Genomic DNA, 23,821 nt, shown 5'->3' on the forward strand with positions numbered 1-23,821 from the left:
GTACGCTGACAGCAGATGTTGTCTTTTGAATATGTGCTGTTTTTGAATCGTTTGCAGTTATCATTAATATAATGTGGTTACAGATTTGCTAAGTTAATAATTAAAATGCTCCAGAGCTGCTGGAGTACATATTTCAAAACTGATTATTTGCAGGCAATGGCTGTGTTTCCACCTTCTACACTTCTCATGCTCAGTCTTTAACATAAGATTCAAGTAAAAGAATTTCTGCATTTCTTTATTTTGAAAAGAAGATATTAAGTAGTCTTCTGTAGTCATGGGGAAACTTAGAATATTCCACATATCCATGGATCAAGAAGTAGAAGAAATGTATGCGAGTGATGGTGGTGTTTGTTTTTTAACACTTCAGCGTAGATGTCTTTTTCCTTGTGGAATGTACCCAAACTAAGGATGAAGAAGGTCATTTGCAAGTGACAAAATAGCAAATGTCATCAGCTGATGTGGTAGACAGAGCTGACTGATGTGGGGGTATAGGTAATGCAGTGCCTTCCCATATGTTTCAGTCACTGTTTAATAAAAGATTCTTTTCTCTGTTAATATTTTGGCTGCTGCGTACTCCAGCCTAACAGACAATGGGATGTACATAATGTGCAGCCCAGAGGCCCTTCTTAAACTAAAACCAAATAAGCCCACACGTGTGTTTCTCAGCATCTCAACAAGAATGGCTCCAAGGCTGGATGTGGCTCTGGGCAGCCTGGTCTAGTTGTTGGCAACCCTGCTCACAGCAGGGGGTTGGAACTAGACCATCTTGGATGTCCTTTTCAACTCGGGCCATTCTAGGATTCTGTGATCTCCAGCAAGCGTGCCTCTGAAGAAAAAGAAAACAAAAAAGAAATTGTTAATGAAGACTACAGAGGGGGGAAAGCCTAGCTGAGAATCAGACATGTCTTTAACCACATGGAGCTACATAACATGACCATTCACTTTCTGTGACTGCTTTAGAAGGCTGAGCTTTCTTTAAGAGGCTAGTTACGTATTCTGGCTTTCTTCCTTCTTTTAAAATGTATGATTTGTTTGTTGTTCTCTTTCTCTGCAGCTATCAGGCAGGAACTGAGCAAGTCGAATACTGCATAGAAAGACTAGTACTAAGCCGATGTGACTCTTTAACTTGGTATAAAACTGACTACGTTTGTGAGCTGTTAGAAGAAAATGGAAACAGAGACTTGGAAGGAGGGAGAAACAACTTATTCTGAAAAGCTTCAGACTCATCACTCTGGTGATATGCTATTTCCCTCCTGGTTTGCAGCTTTTTTCTGACCTTTACAGCAGGGTGGAAAGGAGTCTTAAGGTTACTGTAACGATTGTGCAGAAATTCCTACACCTTTCAGACAAGATCACAGTGCTTTGAAATATACTCATGTCAAAATAAAATTGCACATGTTTCAGAATTTGTTGTTAAAAACAAACAAGCGAACAGGGAGAAGCTTGGGAAGGCTTTTCAGAGAGGTTTTCTTTATTAATGAAGGATTTAGCAAGTTATACTGTTGTACTTCAGATGTATCTCAGGTTTGTCTTCCTATCATATCTGATGTTTCCATGAATAATTTAAGAGATCGGATGTGTGTTCAGTTCAGTTCACAAAATATGGAACAATTAGAAATACGGACTTTTAAAGGGCAATATTTGTATGTGAATGACCTAGACAGTGATCACATGTCAAGATTTTGGAGTTTTATGATAGGAAGCCTCTCTAGTTAGCCTTCATGCAATTTTATAGGAAAAAAAAAAAAGCAATTGCAGTCCAGAGTTTAAAGATGTAGATGCCTTCCTACATTGTTACAATGCTTTACCAAATCTAAGACTTCTACATAATGCGAATCAGCAGTCAAATGTAAATCATTAGTATGTTGTAGATTTACAGTAGATTTTTGGGCTTTTTTTAGATTTATGCATGTGGACATTTTTGTAATGTAACACAACACAGCTTTTTAATTAAAAGAAAAATTTGCATGTCACAGATATTAAGTAGCCTTTTCATTTTTAAGGCTTAATTTATGCCCAGAAAAATGTGGGATGAGGGCGGGGGAAGGTGACACTTTTTTTTTTATTACTTTCTACACTTTTCTTCATCTTACATGCATGTGTAGTAATGAGGAAAATGTGACTTTATCAGTAACCATGTTAGTGGAACCAGGTACTTAATCCTTTTTTTTGTATTTTTTTTTGCCAGTTTTATATTTGAAATTCAGTAACACTTCCATAATGGTTCTGAAACTCCCATGAGAATCTAACTCATTTTTTGATGAGAGAACAAACATTTAGACATCTGAATTTCTGAGGATGCACCCATACAAGTGCAATATTCTGTACCTTTTTACCGTGACCCTCTGCTTCACTGTTTTCTGAGACTCCTTTTTTGCTTGGTTAATGAAACGAGCCAGCAGTAAGTTACGTTAGAACAATGGAGCATCAGGTCACAGTAAATCTCCCCTTCTGATTTACCTGCCACCTTCCTTCCAAAAGAGAAGAAGAATAACCTTTCTAAAACCACCACCACCAAAAGTAGCTGCTCCACGCAATCTGAACTGAAAGACAGCAGTGCTGAGCCATTGGTTTCAGTCAATAATTTGAGAATCTTTTTCAGGGAAGATGCCACCCTTCAGTTTCCCCAGGTTTTCAGATTTTGTTTGTAAATTGTTTCGATTTGGTGCAATATGGTGGAGTAGAAATCCTGTGAATCGGACCTGTAGCGCGTTGGAAAAATGAGGTGGATCAAAATCTTCCCCTTTGCTTTGCACTGTCAGTTTCTCCGAGCCGTACAGTGCCATGTTTGCTTTGTGATCTGTGCTGATCTGAAACGAAGGTTTACTTGCAACTTTTGGAGAGAATAATGTTTCAGCTTAAAAGTACGTGCAGCTCCATCCTGGGGACAAATAACGTACTGTCCTAAGTGCTGAACACCGAAGCCGAGCAGCACTGACTGGTGTAGAAAGGCTTAAGTTGGATGTTTTTCTCCAAACGTTTCTTGTTTCTAGAGATTCGAATTCCAAGATAAGACTACAGTGGAAGTACTGCCTAATTCAATTTGTGAGATCATTTCTTTAAAGATAAAGAACTTGTTTTTCTGCATGCATTTCTTGGAGGCATTAACAGAAATCCGTAGTAACCTTGTAAAGTACTGTTTTTCTCAAAATAAGAGGAGGCATTTTCATCTTTGTTCTTGTAACTTTGTTTCACACGGACGTTTTCAGCATTAAGGAAGTTTACCCTTGTCAGAAATCATGTTGGATTTGTTTTTAGGAGAGCTGAGGAGTAGCATAGTGGAATAGTGTGAATGGATATCAGTGGTCCAAAATTAAACGAGAAGCGACTAGGTTGTGCAAGGAACTGGCTTATGCACTAAACGTTTTGTGCCTTGGTCTAAAATTAACATGATTTCTGTTCAAAAGAAAAAAGGAACAGATGTCTTCTTTCGTGCTGCTTCTACATACGTACTTTCTATAATCCCAAATTGTCCAATTGGTTCTTTCCAGAAAACCTGATTGAATTAAAGATTACTGTAAACATTTCCTGTCATACTGACAGTTGCACCATTTCCAGAGATTTCAGTATTGAAAATGAGCTACAGAAGCTAAGATTATTTTGCCTACTGGTAACTGAGTTCTTTGATAACCATATTGTGGTGGTTCTGTGCTTTTGTATAATGGGTGTCTTAAACTGAGGACAGTTTAGGGGATCCTTTCTGATTCCAGGAAAGCGTTGCTTTCCTCAACACTGTGATCTAATCTGTGATAAACCTGTACTATATACAAGTGGCTAACAAGTCAACCACAAACAAACTGAATGTAAAAATCTTAGTGCTGGTGCTGAAATCTCTTCAGACAGTCATAATTTCCAGTTCATTGTTTTAAAAAGTTATCAAGCATCGAGTGTCAATCAAAACCTGAAGACGATCACTAATGAATGTTGAATTTTCATGCATTTAGGTTTACCTTCTTTTTAGTTTCTCAGTTCATTCTCTGCTATTTTTACCATGTTGTGTCATTTTAAATTTCTTACATGCTAATGTTTTGTTTGAGCGAATGAAATAAAATTGCAATATATACGTGTTGCCACCATTTATTTATGGAACTTGGTAGAAGAATCTCCTTCGTTTACTACTCAAATTCTTGGAAACCTTAATGGTTGCTCATTCAGCAGTCCTTGGTTCTGCTGCTCATTTTTGGTTGTCCTTTGGTAAAGAAAACTAAACACCTTACAAAGGGTGTCATTGCAGGGGCTGTAACGTTCACGAATGATGCACTTAAATTTTCCATGGGATGTTATTTACGTTCTAACATGGCACACCGTTTGGTCTCTGTATCCACAGAGTGTTCACAAATGCATTGTGGTTGTTTTATTCATTATTCTGTTCTTCAGCTTAGCTGTAGGTCGGCCTCGTTCACCAGGAGCTGGAGTCAAACGCCGTGTCAGTGCAGTACTGGTAAAACAAGTCGTGGAGCACATAAGTGTTTTTGGTTGCAGCAAGGATAGATAAGATAAGGAAAGATAAGATAGTTAATAAAGAAATGAGGTAATTCAACTTTGGCAAACATTGGTACCAGTGCCAGACTGTAACAGTCATAAAAGGGTTGGGGTGTTTTTTGCTGGTCGTTTTTTTCTATGTTGTTTTTGTAAAAAAAAAAAAATCTCTGAATGCAATGATGAAATCTGTCCATCAGTGACTGGAGATGCGTGATATCTGTTCTTTAAAGTTGCACATTGCAGAAGTAGAAAAGTGGTCTGAAGATCACTGAATCAAACTGATTATGACATTTTATACTGGTGATTGTGATGCTATAACATTTTTAGAAGAGAATATTGCCTCAGTGGCAGTACCAGGATATCTCAACAACAATCTTGTATATCAAGTTTGCAGAATGATGAGAAGGTGCCCTCTTTTTCTATTAGCTGCTGAGGGTCAAGGAAAAGGCTTCTAAAGCTGTCTCTGTACCTCAGCTCAACTATTTCTGGGGGGATGATGACTGTATTCTCCTGTCCTCATACATTCTCACTGTTGGGTTTTTTATAATGAACAGATGAAAAAGGAGTCAGCGATTTCCGTGAAACTGGGCTCAGAGCATATTGCTTGAACAGGTTAAAACACTTAAACTGTGTGTCTTGAGGAGTGTCTTTGCCATATGGAGATGCTGAGGATTAAGTAATCTAGATCAGCTGCTGACTAAGAAGGTCGTAATGGAGGGAGAGAAGTCTGTTAAATCAGCCACCACAACATGTGTTACTGCTTTTACACATTTGAAAGACCATTTCTTTTGTCACATTCACATGGGCTGATTTTGAGTTGACTGTTCAGTTTTGAGGGATGATCACCTAAGAATGTTGAAATGAGCCTTGAAAAAAGACTGAGGGATCTGTCCACATCTCTATCTCAGATATTTATCTGAGGTGTAGGAGGCAAAGGGATGAGGCTGGATAATTATCAAATTATAATTGTATAATATAAATATAATTTATAATTGTATAATATACATTGCGATTATACAATTATCTTATTCCATCAGTAGGAAAGAAATAGTCGTTGCCTTTTTCTTTTTAATCTTCCTTTTTAAACTACCTTGATTCTGTTGCTTCCAGATAAAATGCTGCGTGTTCAAGCCCTGAGTCTCCTCAGCTTCTCTGAAGTAGATGTGCATTGTACAACACAGTTTGGTTTTGAGTCTCAAATGTTTCCAGGCATCAGATGTAATTCTGTCTTTGAATATTGGTGGCCCTGTATTTGCACAGCCGGGTAAATGCTGTCCATCCTCTTTATGCATCCATAAAAAACCCCAAACAATGCAAGCAATAAAACACAATGTGAATTGCAGGAGATGGAGCTTTTTTCTTTATACTGGAGGGTAGGAGTCCTGCTCCTCACACCCAGAGCAGGCAACAGAACAGTTCATGTCATTTTCAACTGCTTACTTCAAGTCTCTATGCTCTGGACTTGCATGCCTCATCTGTACAGTGTTGCATGTTATGGATATTCCATATCTTCAAAAGCTATTAATACGACCACTACGTAGCACCTGTAGTAAGCTGTGAGTAACCAATAAAAGCTATTTGACAGCACTTCTTAAACTAAAATTGATTTGCTATTGAACTCAGATGCAGATACTGAATAAATACGTAGCAATTCCTCACAAGCAGTAGATGCTTTTTGAATAAGGAGCTTGGTAATGTTTGTGACTGGTGCAGCTTGGAGCAGGAGCTACAGGACAAGGCAGCGGTTCCACGTCTGCTGCGAGTCCTTGGGCTCTGTCTGCTGCTGAGTTTCAGTAGTACAGAGTTTGGCAGTGGTAAGGAAGATAAAACTTTGTATGGATAAGTCCCTCACTAATAATTCAGAGAAAGCAGTGTTTGCTTCAGAGCGAATGAGAGGGAGAATGCTCCAGGTGTGCAGGTCTGTCACCTTATCCCACGTGCTGTCATTGTGCAGTGATGCTCACGGGGGGAACATGGGTTTTTTTCCCTCTTGTGCTGGTTTCTTGTGTGTGCTATTGCAAGGCTGTTCACGTCGCACACCCCCACCCCACAACTGGCAGGGCAGACACCAGGAGAGTGTCTCCTGTGTGGTGGTTTCCTTTCACTAAAAGGTTTTAGATGCAGTGAGGGAAGCTGAGAACTTTGCCTGAAGTCATCGTAGCTTCAGATGAGGTATGTTCCACGTGTCACTGGCACATTCCCTGGTGGATGTTTCTAGTCTTAAATAGCTTCAGAAAAGGCAGAGGATGGCTGTTTAGCAATCTCTGTTTTTGTTTTAAGACCTATGTTTAGCTTAAAAAACAGACTGACAGCCTGCTGCTCCCTGGAGAGAAGTGTCTCTCCCTTTGTGGCTAAGGAGCCGTGTTTCCATCCCACATAACCTGCACACACATGGATTGATGGGGACAGCAGTGGCTTGGCCTTGCAGTGACCAAGATGTGTTCTGTCATCTGCCACTTGAGACCTTTAATTTCTTTGCCTTGCGACATTAATGTTGTGAGGATACAATTTTGCTGGCAATTTTCAAGTCAGGTCTCTATGCAAAACAGTAAAATTACCTCAGAAATTGCCCTAAGTGATGCAGCTTCATTACTCAGCCATCAGAACGTTCCCAGAGGACTTTTTGGAGTTCCTTGTAAGGTCAAGATGCTGCTGGTTTTGTTGATCTTTGGAGATGCAGAAAAAACAAAGTCAATGCTGTTCAAGTTTGCAGAAATGTCATTAATTAAATGAAGTCCAGGCTGCTGATCTAAGCAGCTGCTGAAGTTTCATTTTTATTGGATCTTGCCTGGGAGTACTCCTTAGCTCTATGAACCCAACAGCAAACAATTCCGCTGTCTCCAGGCTGCCGAGCTAAGCAGTGCTGAAGTTCCCTTTCCCAATTGGGTTTTGCCTGGGAGTCCCATTCGCTGCCCTACTCAAATTTATTCCACTGCCGTGCCCTTAGAGCTTCCTATTTTATCGCTGTACTTTTTGCAGGTAGTTCATGGTAAGATGTTTGGGATTACTTGGAGCGTTTTTCATGGTGGTTGTGCTGTTGTTGTTTGCTTTTATGAAGCCCGTGCTCCTGAAATGGGAGTATTGGAACGTGTTTCCATTTGTGTGTAGTGCTGAATGTGTGTGCTTTCCAAATGCTTATTGCCAGGTGGGGAGGACGATGGAGGAGGCAGAGCTGAGATCTAACTCCAGCTTTCCAGCCCAGCACTCAATACTGAGATGCAAAAACTTAAAGATCTCAGCGCAGTGCTCCTCAGCACTGTGGAATTTAGGCCCTGAGGAACGTTTCAGTTGGTTATTGCTTCCTGTTCTTCGCTATGTGCAACTCCTCTGTTCATGGCAACGTGGCTGTGTTTGCACTGATTGTGGGCCCGTTTCTGAGTGTTAGTGCTGTCGGGGCTGACGTGCTTCTGGAGCATCCCTTTCAGCTCAGCTTTACCCAAAACAAGGGTTTGTGTTCTCCAGGGCCAGCTTTTGAGACAGGCAGAGGTCATCCCCCCATCCAGTGTACGCCATTCATCCCAGTGCTGCTGTGCCTTTGTTCAGTGCTCTCGCTGTGTCACTGTCCTTAACACCCTCAGAAAATCCTTTAAGAGCAGTGATTTTACAAACTTTTCCTTTTGGATCTGGAAACCATCCCCATAGCTTCGGATCATATCTTAGGAAAAGAGACATAAATCTTCTAAAGAATGAACGAAATTACTGAGCAGCACCAGAGCCAAGGGAGAAAACCCTGAGATTCCTCTTTGTGCCGCTGCACCCCAGTCAATAACGGATTGCTTCTAAAAGCATAATTTTTTTCCATCAGCAGGATGCCATTTGATGGCAATTTCAGTTAATTGGTGTTTGCGTACTTCAGAGGTTCTCAGGCTGAGTACAGTGATGTGAAATGTGTGTCTCAGCTCCCGTCCCAGCGGGACAATCCTTTATGGAGTTCCCTCTACTGCCAGGTGAGTGTTCCCCAATTGCTGTCTGGCAGTCCCACGTGCTGCAGGCAGCACCTTCGCTGGTCAGACTGCTTCGTCACGCCTGCAGTGGGTTTCTGTACCTGCTGCCTTCAATGATGACAAGAATCAGCTTTACAAAACTAAGGGATGGATTTAGAATAGAGACGTGGCTGACCGTTTTAAGGTTTTCAGGTTTTTTTGATTGCTGGATCTGCTGGTTGATGTTTGGTCTTTCAAAGAGTGACAGAGTGCTTCAGTAGAATTCTTTTTTGGGTGGGAAGTGTGAGGAGGAAGGTCCGGGAGATTATTGGGTTTGTTTCTGATTGGGCATCAGTATTGCTTTAAGGGTTTCCAAGGGAATGATTGAAATGCTCTGTGGAATATAACCAACCCTGAAGGTGAAACGTGAGAGAGACAAAAGGAAGTATGACTTGACCGAGCTCAAATGATTGACACGAAGGTAAGTAATCTAAGAAACCTTTTGGAATGGCACTATGGAAGAGTGTTGCAGGAGATCTATGCTTTGCAAATCATGGTTTGTGAAGTTGTGGTTACAAAAGAGATGAAATAGGTTTAGTGAAGAGGTTTCTCTCGGGTGGCTGATGGCTGTAGGTTTCATGGATGTTGAAGATGCTTTATGAGCTTTCAGAAAGAAGAAAAGATAGTAAATGAGCTTACAGCCAGGTTCACAGTGGTGCCTAGGTGCCTAATTGCCAATGATATTCAGTGCCTCTGTACTTCGTATGGAGTTCCGTGCTTTCCTGCCAATGCCTTAATTGCTCTTTAGTAGCACAGTATTTCCTTTGTGTGGTGTGTCTGTAGCTTAGTTCCCCCATATCAAGATTCCTGCAGTTATATCTTAACAACAACCAAAAGCGGTGTTGTAATTAAAGGAAGAATGGTCTCTCTGCAGTTGTAGAGAATGTGGGGAAAAGGGAGCTGGTGTAACATAATGTGACATCATGCTCTTTGCTTTAAACAAGTAAAAGATGCCTGCCAAGCCTCAAGGTGCAGTGGTACAAATACTCAAGCATTAACTGCAATATGGAGAACAGTATTGAAAAATGCCAACATACAAACTGCCCCAGAGAGTGCTCGGCTCAGCCTGGAGCCTCAGCCGTGGGGCTGTGTGTAAATGAGCAAGTAACCGTTTGCTGTGCAGTGACCCAGAAAAGGCAGCAGCCCGAGCAAGTGGTGGGGCAGCTCCACTGCACACACAATGCCCAATATTGTGCTGTGTCATGGGAAGCATGTGAAGTAGCTGGAGCCAACGAAGAGGAAAAATGCGGTCTGTGGGAACAGAGGTATTGCTTACAATGCAGGGGTTGCACTCTGCTAGCTACAATGGGGCTATCGGGGGAAGATGTGTATGATTCCCTGTTCTTAAGTATGTAAAAATTTGTTTCAAATGGGGCGGAGGGAAGATATTTCCAGTGGGCAGTAATGGAATTCATGAGATGATGATCTGTGGGATATAGAAGATAAAAGTAACTGGCAAAGAGAGACCAAGGAAGGTTCTCTCTCTGTGGAGAGAGAAATCAGAACAGGAACGAGGCAACAATGACAGCAACTTCAGAGAGTAAAGAAATGGCTGCAGCGACCCAGGGATGGGCAGAGGGATTGGCAAGGCCTGCTCTGTCCCCTGAGCTGATGTACCAGAGTTCAGGGAGTGTCTAGACAATGCTCTCAGGGCTGATTTGTAGTGGTGCCAAATGGAGCCAGGAGCTGGAGGATCCTTGTGGGTCTTTTCCAGCTCGGGATATTCTATGACCTGTGGTCTTGACATGATTAAAATGTGATTATAAGCATCCATAAGGTAATTTGGCTCAAAACAGAACCAATTGCTAAAACAGACTTGAAGGGAGCAAACCTGTCCAAACCATCTCCTTGGATGAGGTCATCTGCTCAGCTGATAAGGATGAAGGCATCAGGATTCCATCTCAGCTCTAACGATGCTCTGAGAGCGTCCCACAAGACCACACAGGAGTGGCAAGTGATGTCTTGGGCTCACTGCTGTTACAGTAATGGCTCAAACCGGTTTGGGAAATGCAAAGAAGAACACGATTTTACAGTTTACAAGTGAAATGGTTCACAAAATTCTTGTGTTCTTCACAGAAGGGTTTTATTAAGGGATCTCAGTGATGTCGGCTGAGGCTCAACGTTGGTGCCTCACTGAGGGGTTTGACTGGATGATGCCTGGAGCTCCAGTGCATACCCACGTTTCTGTTACATTTACGGAGACTCTGCTTGTAGAAATTCCATGCAGGATCACAAAGTAGCCTGTGGCAATAAAGAGGTTTTGATTAGAGGATCTAATCTCTCAGTTCTCATCCAAAACTGAAGCTTTACCTGCATGAGGTCTGCACCTTAGACTTTTTAAAAGGAGTTTTTTCATACAATTCAGTTGTATTTTTACTCAGGTTCCATTCATTCTTCTGTGACTTTTTAAAATAATTCCTTTTTCTCCAGTGACTTAATGGCTCTTTCTTTGATCTCAGCCTTTGATCGTGTTCAAGCAAGAATAACATCCTCCAGGGGGATGCTTGGTGCTGATCTAGGCAAGTCTTTAATGCATCTCCTCATCAGCCTTGGGTGCTGTGTAGTAGGAGCTGAGAGGGAAAGCAAGAGCATTACTTGTGGTAGCAGTATCTTTTACTAAAAGAAATAAATGAGATGCAATAAGCTGTTTATAAAAAATTGGAAACCTGACCCTGATGTTGTATTCCTAAGAGCTGAACCCAAAAAACTGCTACTAAAACTGCAAGAGAAAAAAAAAAGAAAAAGAGAAGGATGTCTTGGTTCTGTGGCTTACATTATTTCCTGATATGAGGCAACATGTTCCTTTGCTGTATACCTACTTTTACTCTAAGTGCACAGAAAAAATGCATTGTGCCAGGCTGCTAATGCATTTTAGATACAATTTAGAGTCAGGATGTTAAGTGTCATCATCTTGGGTCAAGTCCAGTGGGTGCTGGTAAGGCAAAAAGCTTTGTGGGTTAGTAATGGTGGTTGTAGCATAGTGGAGCCTATAGCAGTGCTATTTGTACAGCTGAACACTGGGCCTAATGCACCAGTTGCTTAAGTAGCAGTGTGTGCTAGGCATCTGCTGCACCAGCATCAGCCCTTTTTGGCACAGATGCAGTCTGCAGTCTCCTTAAATGTTTCTCTGTGGAACTGTGTTCAGAAGTGGTGATGTGTTCTATGACTTGGAGGTCTAATTCCATATCATTTGTCTCGTTATAGCACTGGATGTGCAGCTCATCTCTCATGGTGTCTTTACACGTCCTCTGAAACAATGTTTTTCTTCTAAAAAGCGAAGTAGAGGCTCTCTGCTACTGCAGGAGGTCAGGGCGTGGTGAAGCCTGGCTCCCTGCTGTGGTGAGCTGCTCCTCGGATAAGTCACAGCCCACAGCTGCCAGGCCTCAGCAAGACGCTTTGGGCCTTATCAGAGTCCTCAGGAGCTCAGCTGGCAGTGGGCAAACATATTGTTGCAGCAGGGCTTCCTCTATCGCTCACTAACTGCCTCTAGTATAGGCTAAGGCACTGAGATCAGTTCTTCCACCCTTTCCCCGCAGGGGAAGATGCTGCGACACATCAGGCTGCCTCAGCGCCAGTAGGCTGCCCATGACCCACAGAGTACAAGTGATGGGATGCCGTCAGTGTCCCTGCTTCCCGATGCTCTACAGTGCCCTGTGCTGTCTACTGAGCATCCTCCAGGGCGGATGAGAGGAAGTGCCGGGCAGCTGCCACACACAGCCCTTCTGCTGGCGGCATGTGATACCTTTTGCTCTTCGCAGTGCCGGGCTGTTGTTTCTGTGCTGACCTTGAGGACACTCCACCCTCTGGGAGGAATGGCAGTACTGCAGGATTTGGGGGATTTTATTCCCATGACCAATTGGCAATTCAGGTAGTTTTGCAGGTGTGAGATGTGCTAATTAATAAGAGGTCTTCATTAATGACTCTGCTGTGTATTTTATAACGACGGCAGTGGCACCTGCTGGCAAGGCCCACAACTGCAGCGTTTGCAGCGGTAACAGATGGGATATCCATGTGTTAGCACAGGCATTCTGGAATGGTTTTTTGAGCTATTTCAAATGCCATAGCAAGGACATCTAAAGCTCGGAGTGAGCAGGCCTGGCCTTACAGCTCACAGTGCTGTCAGCTGCTGCTTGGGCTGGGCTCCCCAGCTCTGCTCAGCTGGAATTATCCTGTGACACATATGTTCAAACCCCTGCTTTAAAAATCATGCAATATGACGTGCTTGCTACGCTTTATTTATTTATTTGGGGGATTTGCTTTCCCTGAGTTGGTGTCTGGGCTATAACCTCTCAGACCTGTTGAAATCATCATTTTTCAAAGTTCAGCACAGATGGAAAATGTGCCTGTGTGTACGTGCTTTCCTACCTAGGCTGGGTAATATTTGTGTTACATACTAATGCCATCAAAGACCGTATTTTGTCCTCAGATGGGAAATGCAAGCAGGAGGAAGAGCCTCGGGAAGTGGGGAGGAGTGAAAGGAGCTGAGGCCTGCTGAGGTATGGCACATCAGCCACAACAGCCAGTGGGCTGTTTGTAAGCAGCACCCTGGGGCTCGTCAATGCAACGTGTGCAGCCTGTACATCAGCATATGTCATTGATACAGATGTGGAGAGGAGAGAACAGACACAGTGCAAGATACTTTCGAATTGACGTTGCTGTGAAGACCTGTGAAGCATCATGCAAGGTTGGGGAATTATATTTCATGCAAAAATTGATTTTCAGTTCAGCAGTGGTTCAGCAGATCTGAGGGTCTCATCTAAATTTAATGCTAAAAAAGTTACTTCTTAGTCAAACATTCAGTGATATAAAGAAAACAAGCAATTGGTTCTGTCATTTCTTCCTCCTAAGACTCTCTACCAGAAAAGATCTCCTCAGTTTTACTCTTCTGAAAGTGCACAACATGTTGTGTTTTTTTTTTTTTCAAAAGCCTTCTGAAGGTAACGCAAAAAGATATGTTCAGTTAAAACATATTTTTATCTATGATGGCATTATATACACACCTATACATGCAGATGATATAGTGGTGAGAGACTCAACGAGCTACGTGGGCCTCCCCCTGCACTACGTGGTAACTTGTCAAGAAAGCATATTGTTGGTGTATAGATCAAAGGCATATCGAAAGAATCACAGAACTGTAGGGGTTGGAAGGGACCTCCAGAGATCGAGTCCAGCCCCCTGCCAAAGCAGCTCCCTAGCCCAGGTTGCACAGGTAGGTGTCCAGGTGGGTCGTGAAATAAGAACTGTAGAAAGTACTGTTTAACTCTTTTCTGCAGATTTGCAGGAGCCACATGTACGACTAGCTTACTCTCTACAGTAGGAAACGATGAGTAAACTAGGTACAGCAAAGATCTGTTAAAGCTTTTGGAAGGCTGCTGTGCTTAGTCTAGGTGCCACGTAAATGAAGCTGCTTTCTGAAGGGCTGTATTACGTTTCAGAGCTACAACAACACAGACTCAGAAAAACTGCGACGATTTTAATTGAGTGTAATGTGATCCTAAGTGGTGTTTGAGGTTTTGGGGGAAACGCAATAGGACTGATGCTGTGATAAGAGTGTATTCCACTCCAGGGATAATACAGCGTTATCTGTTTTTGAACAGAACAACAAAAGGCCTGATGTAGCTTAATGCTGATCTGAATGGTCCAGTATATTACTGGAAAACAAGTTTTGCTGTACTGTCTGGGTGTTCAATTCCTGACAGCTCACAGGAGCTCCGTTTGGTTTCCATTCAAATCATCACTTTGTTGTGAGCCCTTCAGCAACAGCACAGAGAAATTAACAGGCTCAGGCGGAGAGCAGGAAATGATCTGAAGCACAGAAACCACTCTGCTAGGACAGCTATTTGTGGGTGCTGCTGCAGGCTTTCATTTGTCACAGTGGAAAACAAAAGAAAGACGAAAAACAGAGCAACCCCCTGCCGCTTCCTCTCCACCTTTCAGAAGGCACTTGGCTCATTCTGATGGCAAGAATGGAATGGGGTTGAAGTACTGCTGCAAACCTTCACACCGTGTCATAAGCATGTGCATCTGCTTGAACCCAGACAGACCCATTGCCTTATGAAGGACTTGACCATGGACTGCATCTGGCTCCACCTGAAAATTCTAATTGTGCTCTATTATGAACTTTTGTTGAACCCAAGTCATGGTTCTCCTTGTTACCATCCCACTGCTTTCAGTAGTAGACAAACACCTCTGCACAGAGCTCTGACACAAGTCTGACTTGAAGCCCACGTGCAGAGATGGGTGTGCCAGGCTGGGATGTGCCAAGTGTCCTGTGCACACCTTCCTGCTTCCAGATATGCCAACAGTGAAAGATCTGCATTTCACCTGACCTGCTGAACTGGAATCTTGCCGTTCCCAGAGGCAAATTGAACCTAACTGGCTTTTCCTAAAACACTGTATGGCAACAGAGGCATAATGAAGAAGCTGAAGAATTCTGTCAAGGACTGTCTCCAAAGGTGACAGAGGTATTTGTTTTGCATAAGTTAGATGTTTAGAAATTCAGATACGTGACAATGAAGTGCTGCTTTTCTGGGTGGGAGGAGGCAGGGGGGTTGGAAAGGCAGCAGTAAATCAGGATCTTTCTACAGAGGACTACAGGTGTACCTGGACCCAAAAAGTCAGAACTATTTTCCATTCCTTTTCTCTAAGGAAGGAAAATGCTGCAAGAGTTGATGCTGTTTTGCCATTCATCTACAAGTGACCACTGTAAATGGGATGAAACGGGAACTGTCAGGTTTTAGCATAAAACCAAAACTTGCACATGGTGCTACCAAGCACAGCCGATGAGGCAATAGGTGTAAAATTAAAGAGACAACACTGGTTTGTTCATACAGAACTTCTGATGTGTTCGAAACTTTCATTTTCCAAAGAACGTGAATACTTCTGAAGCCTCCAACAAAACATAAATTTCAGTGCTCCATAATTCATACAGTTTTAGTGACTCATGGCAACTAGGGGCATGAGGGAGGGAACAAGATTTGAATTACCATCCTGGCACTTGAGGATAAGCCTCAGTCAGAACCACTCTCATGTTTTGCTTTGCAGTGCACAAGCAGTCCCAGAAAGATTCCCTTTAGAGTGCTTTCTGAGTGTTATGGAATGTTATATTTTAAAGTATTTCTCCTGAAGTTGAGGTCTGAACTGAACTAAATCAGTTCTGCAAATGAAGTGTGTGCAGGTGGGTGGGAGGTCCACTGGGATTTGATTTGGACCCAACCCTATATGCATAGATTATAGTTGATGTCAAACTTGAATCAGAAGTTTGTTCCCCTCTCATCCCACTTATCTTCCTACTCCTTGAAGTCTCTGTCAGTAATGCACTTGTTATTTCCCTCTGAGTTACTGCATGCTGGTATTGTTCTTATCTATACGTTCACTTGATTACACGGCTGTGTGCTGAGCCTGTCACTGCCGTTGCTGCCCCACTATGTGCATAATTATTTCTGGGTGGGCTGCCAGAACTGCTAATGATGCTGCATCAACTGCCGCTGCTGCGAGAGCCGACGGCTGCGTGTTGACTTCCACAGAGCATAATTAAAGGTAGCACACGGATGGCAGGAGCAATGTGGGTCAGTGTGTTCTCAGCATTTCCTTCGTGGAGGCACTGATGGAGTAGGGGGTTTTGCATCGTGATCCCAATCATGTGCTCCAGGAGGGATCTCTGAGTCTCCTGTGTTTGCACAGTGAGCATCTTCTTGGTAGCTTTTGGTTTGTGCATTGCATGTAGATTGAGAACTCCTGAACTCCTTCAGTGTGACTGTGATGAGTAAATGCATCCCAGTTCTGCAGAGCCTAACACTGATTGCGTTGCTTTTCTCTGGTGGGGCCTCAAACCAGAAGAAATACACAGCACAAAGTGGTACCTCTAAATAGTCCCTTTTGTTCTGAGCCTGTTGTTCTCTTTGTTTCTGTGTCTGAAGTTGCTGTGGAGGAGTGGTGCTTTGGGTTTTTCAAGTCCAAACTGTGTGGCCCCTTTAACATGGAGGAATGCCTTTTAGGACATAATCCCAAAGTAGCACTGACCCAGGGCATCCTTTCCAACTCGAGCCACTGCTGTAGGCATCGTCTCAGATGTGCATGACAAATCCTTATTTCCACATAGACTGTGGAAGAATAGGTTTGCTAAACATCATCTCTCGTGTGTCTGTCCTTATGTGAAACGTGTGTTGTGCTTGAGATCACTTCCAAACGGCTCCCTCGAGGATCACGAAAAGGAAATAGATGTATTGGGAAAGTGCTGGACGCTGGGCTCAAAAAGGGACTGTATCATGCAGTCATCTCATTCTGGTTCAGCTAACAGGTTAATTCAGCAGTCACTGGGCTGTGTTCCTAACCACCCTGCAATATATAACTGGTATATTGTATATACCAGAAAGCAAATGCATCCTAGATGTGGTTGTGTGGGCCAGCCTGTAAAGATACTACAGCTGAGAATAAACAAGCTGAATGTTGTCTAAAAGATGTATAATTCACTGCAGGACTTCTGCTGTCTGCCTCCTCCCATTTTTTTCCTAGTTACCCTGCAGCAACCCAGTGCCTGAGACAATGAAGTGATGGCCAGAGGCAGCTCAGCACAGTGTTGGTGTCAGAGGCTTCCTTGAGACCAGCTCTGGAAATAATATGTTTACTGAGAGCAGATTGCAAGCAAAAGCTGCTTTTCAAAGATCCTGGGAAAGCTCAGCCAGTTTTACCAAGTACAATTTAACTCTAAAATTTGTTTCTTTACCTTACATATATAATGTATTTATGTATTACAAATACATTAAGTATAGAGTAAATATATGATAATTGTGCATGCCTGTATGCATTTACAAATTCTATACTAACTATATATTCAAATGATGTGCAATATGTGGCACATATAAATCTATATTTATACATGACTCGGGTACTTGTGTACACAACGTCTTCATGTCTAGAAACACAAGATGTTTATAAGTAATTACTGCCAAAATCACTAATTTGCTTGGCATCATTTGGCAACTACCAAGCCAGATAGGACTTTGCTATGATTTATGACTCAATTCCTCTGGACCTTTGAGAGCTGTTGCTATCTTCTCTGTTTTCATGCACCTTGCTACTGCTCTTCTCTCTCAGGTTTACATGTCTGCTAATATTAAAAACACATAAAAGAAATAGGGTAAGTATGCTGAAATCCACAGAGACAAGGAGGGCTCTCATTTTGCAGAGCACGGTCAGTGGAAATCGTCTGTGCTTATTCCCATCCCAGCACTGGGACTGATGAGGAAAGCAAACCCGAAACAGGACTCCTGCTCCCCATCATACAATGAGGCCAAACAGATGATGATTTTGCTTTCTTTTTTTGTCTTAAACTTCTGAAAGTCTACATAGAAAACCTGGGGGATAAGTCAGGCATGCTGGGAGGCTCTCAGTAGTTTGAGAAGAGGAAATTCTCACAGGAAACTTGCAGCGCTTGAGAAAGGTCATGAAGTTGCTGGCAGCTGTGTGCAGGAAGAGAAATTCAACTCGTCTTGAACTTGAAAGCAAAACTTGATTTCAAATGAGAACAAAATCAGCAGTGGATTGGCCAAGCTTACAGCTTGTGACTGATGCAGTTTGCTTATTTAAAAGTTGGTATGTAGAAAAAGCACTGAGAGGGAGATGTTTCTTGGAGGTTTACTTTGTGAAGTGATACAAGAAGCCTCTCCACGTGCTGTGCGTACACAAAATAGATGTTTGTGAGATGAGGGCTGCAGGGTGAACAAACGTGAGACTGCTATGAGGGTGGTTCAATACTGGCTTCAGTGCCCTGAATGTTGTGCTTCTGGAAACCCTGAGGGGGAAAGTTTCTGCAGCTGCATCCTACCCCTTGCCCCAAGCTCCTGTGAAGTGACCACGGCTAGTTTAAAGATGTGTTATTGTGTCAGGGCACTGACTTCAAACACAGAAATGCTTTAAAACCCCGGCTCTGAAGCAAAGCTGAAGGATGCAGTAATAATCCCTTGGTGTCTGCTCAGCCTGGTCTGACAACTATATAGCTTTTTTTTTTTGCCCATGGGCTGCTGCTCTGCTACTCCATCTGGGAGCTTGGAGAGTCCAAGCTGCCGTTATGCAACTTCACCGAGAGGATGATCCAATGTGGGTCGTAACTCGGGGACAGGTGCTCCAGGCAATGTTCTTGTAAATGTCTGTGGGTCCTCCAGCCCAGGCAGGTGCTGGATGGGCAGTGCTTGTGCAGGACAGGTTAGCCAGGTTCCCTTTTCCACAGGAAAATCAAACCCAATGGAGTCGTATCGACTGCTGGCAACAATGCAAAGCATGTCCGAGCAGGAAGCGGCTTTGTGTGCGTGCAGAGGGGGGTGCTTTCAGGTCAGGTCTGTGCTCTTTGCGACCAGAATTATGCTGGCTCGCTCCTGCCCATGCTCCACCACTGAGGCTGTCCTTTCTGCAAAGGAGCCTGTATTTCACGCAGCTCAACTCCATGTTGTTGTCGTCTATTTGTTTGCTTTTCTTTCTGGCCTTTCTATCCTCACCGAAGCTCTCCGGGACTGCTGTTCAGTGAGGGCTGGGCGAAGTATCTGTGGGCTGAACCGCCCCCAGGACGCCGAGCCAGCGCTATCTTTGAGAACAAAGTGTAGTTTCCCTTTGTGCGCATGCGGTTAAGCAGCCCAAAACAAGTAAACACTGTGTGGGTTTTGGTAGTAACAGAAATCTTGTTCTGTTTTTTGTTTTGTTGTTTTTTTTGTTTTCTAATGCCTGAATCACTTCCAGAATCTCGGCTGGTGGAGGGCTTGGAAATGCCCGGGGCTGCTCTTGGAAACAAGAACGTTACATACGCATCCGTGCTGGGTGCTGCACTCACAGCCAGGGATGGTTCCGCTTTTAACGTTTAGCATAAAGAAGTGTCTGAAAAGTAGCAGACTAAAATGCCAGAGTTAATTGTGAATTCACTGCTTAGCACAGTTCAGGTTGGAGAGAAGCCTAACTCCCCTTTCTCCTTTGTTTAAATGAGAAGTGTGGCAGCAGCTCTGCCTCCGTAGGTCAGGATTTGGGCTTGGCTCAGGCTGCCTTGCAAGTGGCAGAACTGGGGAGGAACGGGGAGGGGGAGGGAGAAAAAAGAAAACAGGAAAAAAGAGAAGACCGTGAAGTCTGCAAGTATCATCATCTCAAACCTATTTCCAAGTTTCACTGAAACTTATCATGTTATTTCATCACTTCTGTCCCAGGGGTTAGCTAATCACCACTCACTTAGCCAGAATTTGGAAATCCAAATTCTATGTTATAAATGTCCCCATAGAAAGTGATGGTGGTAGGACAGATATACAGCCTTTAAAGTGTGGGGAAGGAATGTAAGATTTATGGAAAGAAGGGAGGGGTAGGCAAGCCCTGAGGGGTTCTGAGTCATTTACTGAAGTTGTTCCTAACGAAACTAACTTTCTGTGGTTATTTTCATAATAATCTGAGAAGTTGAGCACTGAAAGAGTACGGGAAGGATGACCTACACGCGTTGAGCTCTGCTCTAATATTTATGAAATATAGCTTCTTACAGCTGTGTGATGTTATGCATGCTGTGTTAGCTTGGTTTGTACAAACAGTTTTTGTCCAGCTTGATAGGGCAGTGTCAGTGGCAAACACGAGAACAATGTGAACTGAGCCCAGATGTCATGTGTGGGGTTAACAGTTTGGGTGGCCACGTTTGAATGAGTCTCCCATATATTTTCTTCTGTTTGCTCCTTGCCAGCATTTCTCTTTAAACACTTCATCTTGATGAAACACAGAGTGGAAAGCCTATATACATGTATATATGCTAACATGTTAGTAGAAACGTAGCTGTTGAAGTTTAAAGTTAATTAAGATTAAATTACTGTATTTTAAAAAGTAACACACAGGACTAGTTGAACAGGTTTAAATCAAAGAAGTCAATGTAATTGAGAGCAGATATGCAGCAATAGCAGCTCATAAAGAAAAGGTGTGTGAGCTCACCTTCTGTGAGATATGCCAGGCTGACTTCTTTGTTTATTGCCTCTGGCTTGGCCTGTGTGTTGCAGTGATTGGATTTTGTTTGTCCGTTCTTCTAGCATAAGAAGATGAGAGGCATGAGGAAAGTAGGAGCACCACAGAAAAGAGACCAAATATCAGCGCCACGTTTAATAGAACCAGTTGTTTAATGTAGGCGGTTTTCTCTTTTTAAATTCAATTAAAAACATAAAATCCTATTTTTGACATGACTCTGAGAATTGTAATTGGGTGTAATGTCCCTGTTGCCTGGCCTGACCCAGGCTGCAGCCCTGTGTCCATCCCTGCGTGGCTCAGCACAAGCGGCTTTGCAGACTCACATTACTTGTTACCTTGGTACCAGCAGGGCCTTAATGATTTTGGGATGAAACGTGATTAAGATCTCTAACTGGGGACTGAAGCCAAATTTCTCCCTTCCTCTGGGGCAGCTTGTCCCACAAGAACCAGAGGAAAGTCATTTCTGTCACTTCAGCATCTGCTGAACTCAAAATAATCAAGGTTGGAAAAGACCACTAAGATCATTGAGTCCAACCCATGCCCAGTAGCCATGTTCCTCAGTGCGACATCCACAGTTCTTAAATGCCTCCAGGGACAGTGACTCCACCACCTCCCCAGGCAGCTTGTGCCACTGCCTCACCACTCTTTCTGAGGAGAAATTTTTCCTAATATCCAACCTGAACCTCCCCTGATGCAGCTTGAGGCCACTAGCTCACACCCTAGTTGCTCTCTGCAAGTAGTGATGCTTTACTGAAAACTACAGAGTGTGGATTAAAAAAACAGAAGCCTTCTGTGAATCTGCTTGTGAGACTTGGAACATGATATTATTCAGTAACTAAGTTTTCTTCCTTATCCTAGAATTGAAACCGCGTTCTGCTGAAACATTTACAACACTTCAGTGCTCGTAGCTCTGACATGCCTTACAAATACTGGGAAATACAGCAGTATGTGTTTTTCATTTGTTTTAATCCCTCAGATATGGACCATTTCAAGGTCCTTCTGCTAGAGTATTTTAACTTCTATGCTTTGAGAATTGTGTCAACTTCAATAACGAACCTTATTTATAAACTCACCCAGTACCAAAAGGAAGTTTGTGAGATCAAAGTTTCAATGTACTTTCCTCTGCTTCTCCTGTTTCGAGAACTGGTGTTGGTTTGCATGTGTATCCCCCTCCTCACTGCTGAGCACAGCACTTGTTGATAGTTTTATACATTTTTTAAAAGCTGTTTCTGAAGATAAACATTTTGCAAAACTTGCCAGGATGCAAATGCTCGGCTTAATTTATCCCAATCCACACTGTTTGCTAGTGTGCAGTTCCTTTGTATGGCTTTAAGTTCAAATTTGATATACTATAAATTAATATATAATGAGAAACTTCTGCAATCAACATAAACAGATCAAAACAAATCCCAAAGAGCCTGTGAGCATACATATTCCTTAATCTTCACAAAAGCTTTAAAAAATTGATCATCCTTAGTTTGCCAACAGCAGTTTGAGGAGCAGATATGTTTATTTTTTTGGCAATGCACAGAAAGGAGTCTGGCTTTTTTTATACATACACTCAGATGTACATCGTAAGGGCAGCAGCCATCTGGGAGATTTCTTCCTCTATTGCAAACAGTGGAGATCTTTCCAAAAGACAAGCCAGGATGCTTTGTTCATATACAGTACTAGAGAAGGAGAGAAAACATATTATATAGACTATAGAAGTCATATACTTGCTATATGCACATATATAGTGTGTATGTATATATATGACCATAAATACGCATGTAGCACATATATTTATATAAAGTGTGCTTTTATAGTAAGGTGGGTTCTTTAATAATACAAGGAGCCTTATGAGTGTTTTCTTCCACAGAAGCAACGAGCTAATCAAGAGAGGAAATAGAAGTGAATTACCCCACCCACTTCTGAAGCCTCTGCTGATGGCATTTATCATAACGTTTCTCAACCTCCTCAGGCTGGCAACAAGATAGAAGGTCTGTATTTTGGAACCTATATTTTAAAAGTTTTGTCAACTCTTTGCTCTTATAACCTGGATAAGAATGCTCAGGAGGTAGGATTTATTTTGTAAGCCACACGCTTTTTTTGGTGTGAGATGAAAAAATGCAAGGTAGGCGTTGCTCATGTAAACACTGCTATGTAGCAATGAAAAATAAAGATCAAAGGATTTGTAGTAAAACTTTGTTTACAGATCATTACTTAAAGCAGACAGGTTTGGATACTACCTGAAATTAGTTCCACAGACTTCGTTGAGGGCCTCTACTGTGGGACCTGAGTTTTCATATGGCATGTAGAATAGATACACTTAGGAGCTTCCAGAGGTATTGAGTTTAATTATTAGCACATGCAGGAATATCAGCAATTTGTAATATCACAGGCAGCAATAGCTGAGACCCTACATTCAGTGTCTCTAGTCTTAGAGTCATTATTTGGATTGAGGTGCCCTTTAGAGTCAACCTTTTTGACCAAAACCAGTCAGCATGACTTAACTTTCCAGGACTTCAGATGTAAGTAAAATCATGTGAGTAAGCATAGTATATGGAGGCCTTTGTGGCTGATAGTCACAGTTATTTTAGATTTCACTCCTGCAAATAATCTCAAATTCCCCATTCCTCTTCCCATCTCCAGGTGAGAAGCATTTCAGGGATGACACTCAGGGGAAGGAAAGGTGACAGATACCCTCCATAGGGATCCGCTCCAGCTGCAGCAACAACCTCTCAGGTCCCTCCTGTGTTTCTTAGCGAAATAAAAAGGTTGAATTTTGTTAGAATAAAATCTGAGGGGAACAGAGCTGTCTTGGTGTTTTCAGGTCGATGTGATATCGCAGTGCTTAATGTTTATTGTTAAGATGAAAAGCTGGAGAACCCTTTAGTCAGTTCTACGTTGTGAGATCAAGACTATTTGTGCTGATGGGCAAATTCATCTGCTTATGAGTTCTTTGTACAAATAAAGAAAAATCATAAAAAAAAAATTATTTTGATGACGATGGTCCAACTGCTTTCATATCTGTTTCATTTAGCAGTTGATCTGAGATGGTCCAATCCATATATCCAAAATAATATTTAAGCTCTGCCAGCATACCTGTTGATAATAAACAGTTCTTAATGTCCCAACAGCTCTCTCATCCAGGTTCAATAAACAATTCCAAAAGGAAAACATTAATCAGAGAGAATGTTTGTTCTCTAAACGAGATCACATCTGAAAACCTCCATATTTAAGCATATTAATTGTAGGCCTCTCTCAATGGAATGAAACAGACTCGCTCCAAGTATTAGCTGCTGCAGTTAAGATGTTTACAGTTCTTAATGTTGTAACTGTAAACTCAGCAATAGTAAACAAACAAAAAGTTAGCTGGAGCTAAAGCCATTCATTATTTG

The 23,821-nt window shown here is 42.4% G+C and overlaps 1 protein-coding gene across 7 annotated transcripts in view; it reads left to right on the forward strand.

The window, feature by feature from the left end:
* ENAH (ENAH actin regulator) overlaps nt 1-4,063 on the forward strand; it is a 94,303-nt gene extending 90,240 nt beyond the window's left edge. For all 7 annotated transcript variants that reach the window (XM_065735578.1, XM_065735802.1, XM_065735893.1 and 4 more), the window contains one exon: nt 1,055-4,063. In XM_065735578.1, coding sequence (XP_065591650.1) covers nt 1,055-1,092 — 38 coding nt within the window. In that variant the 3' untranslated portion in view covers nt 1,093-4,063. The remainder of the gene's footprint in view (nt 1-1,054) is intronic.
* The last annotated feature ends 19,758 nt before the right edge of the window (nt 4,064-23,821 follow it).

This window comes from Cyrtonyx montezumae, unplaced genomic scaffold, assembly GCF_038088225.1.
Source record: "Cyrtonyx montezumae isolate F1298 unplaced genomic scaffold, pur_monq_1.0 scaffold_0, whole genome shotgun sequence".
Classification (NCBI taxonomy): domain Eukaryota; kingdom Metazoa; phylum Chordata; class Aves; order Galliformes; family Odontophoridae; genus Cyrtonyx; species Cyrtonyx montezumae.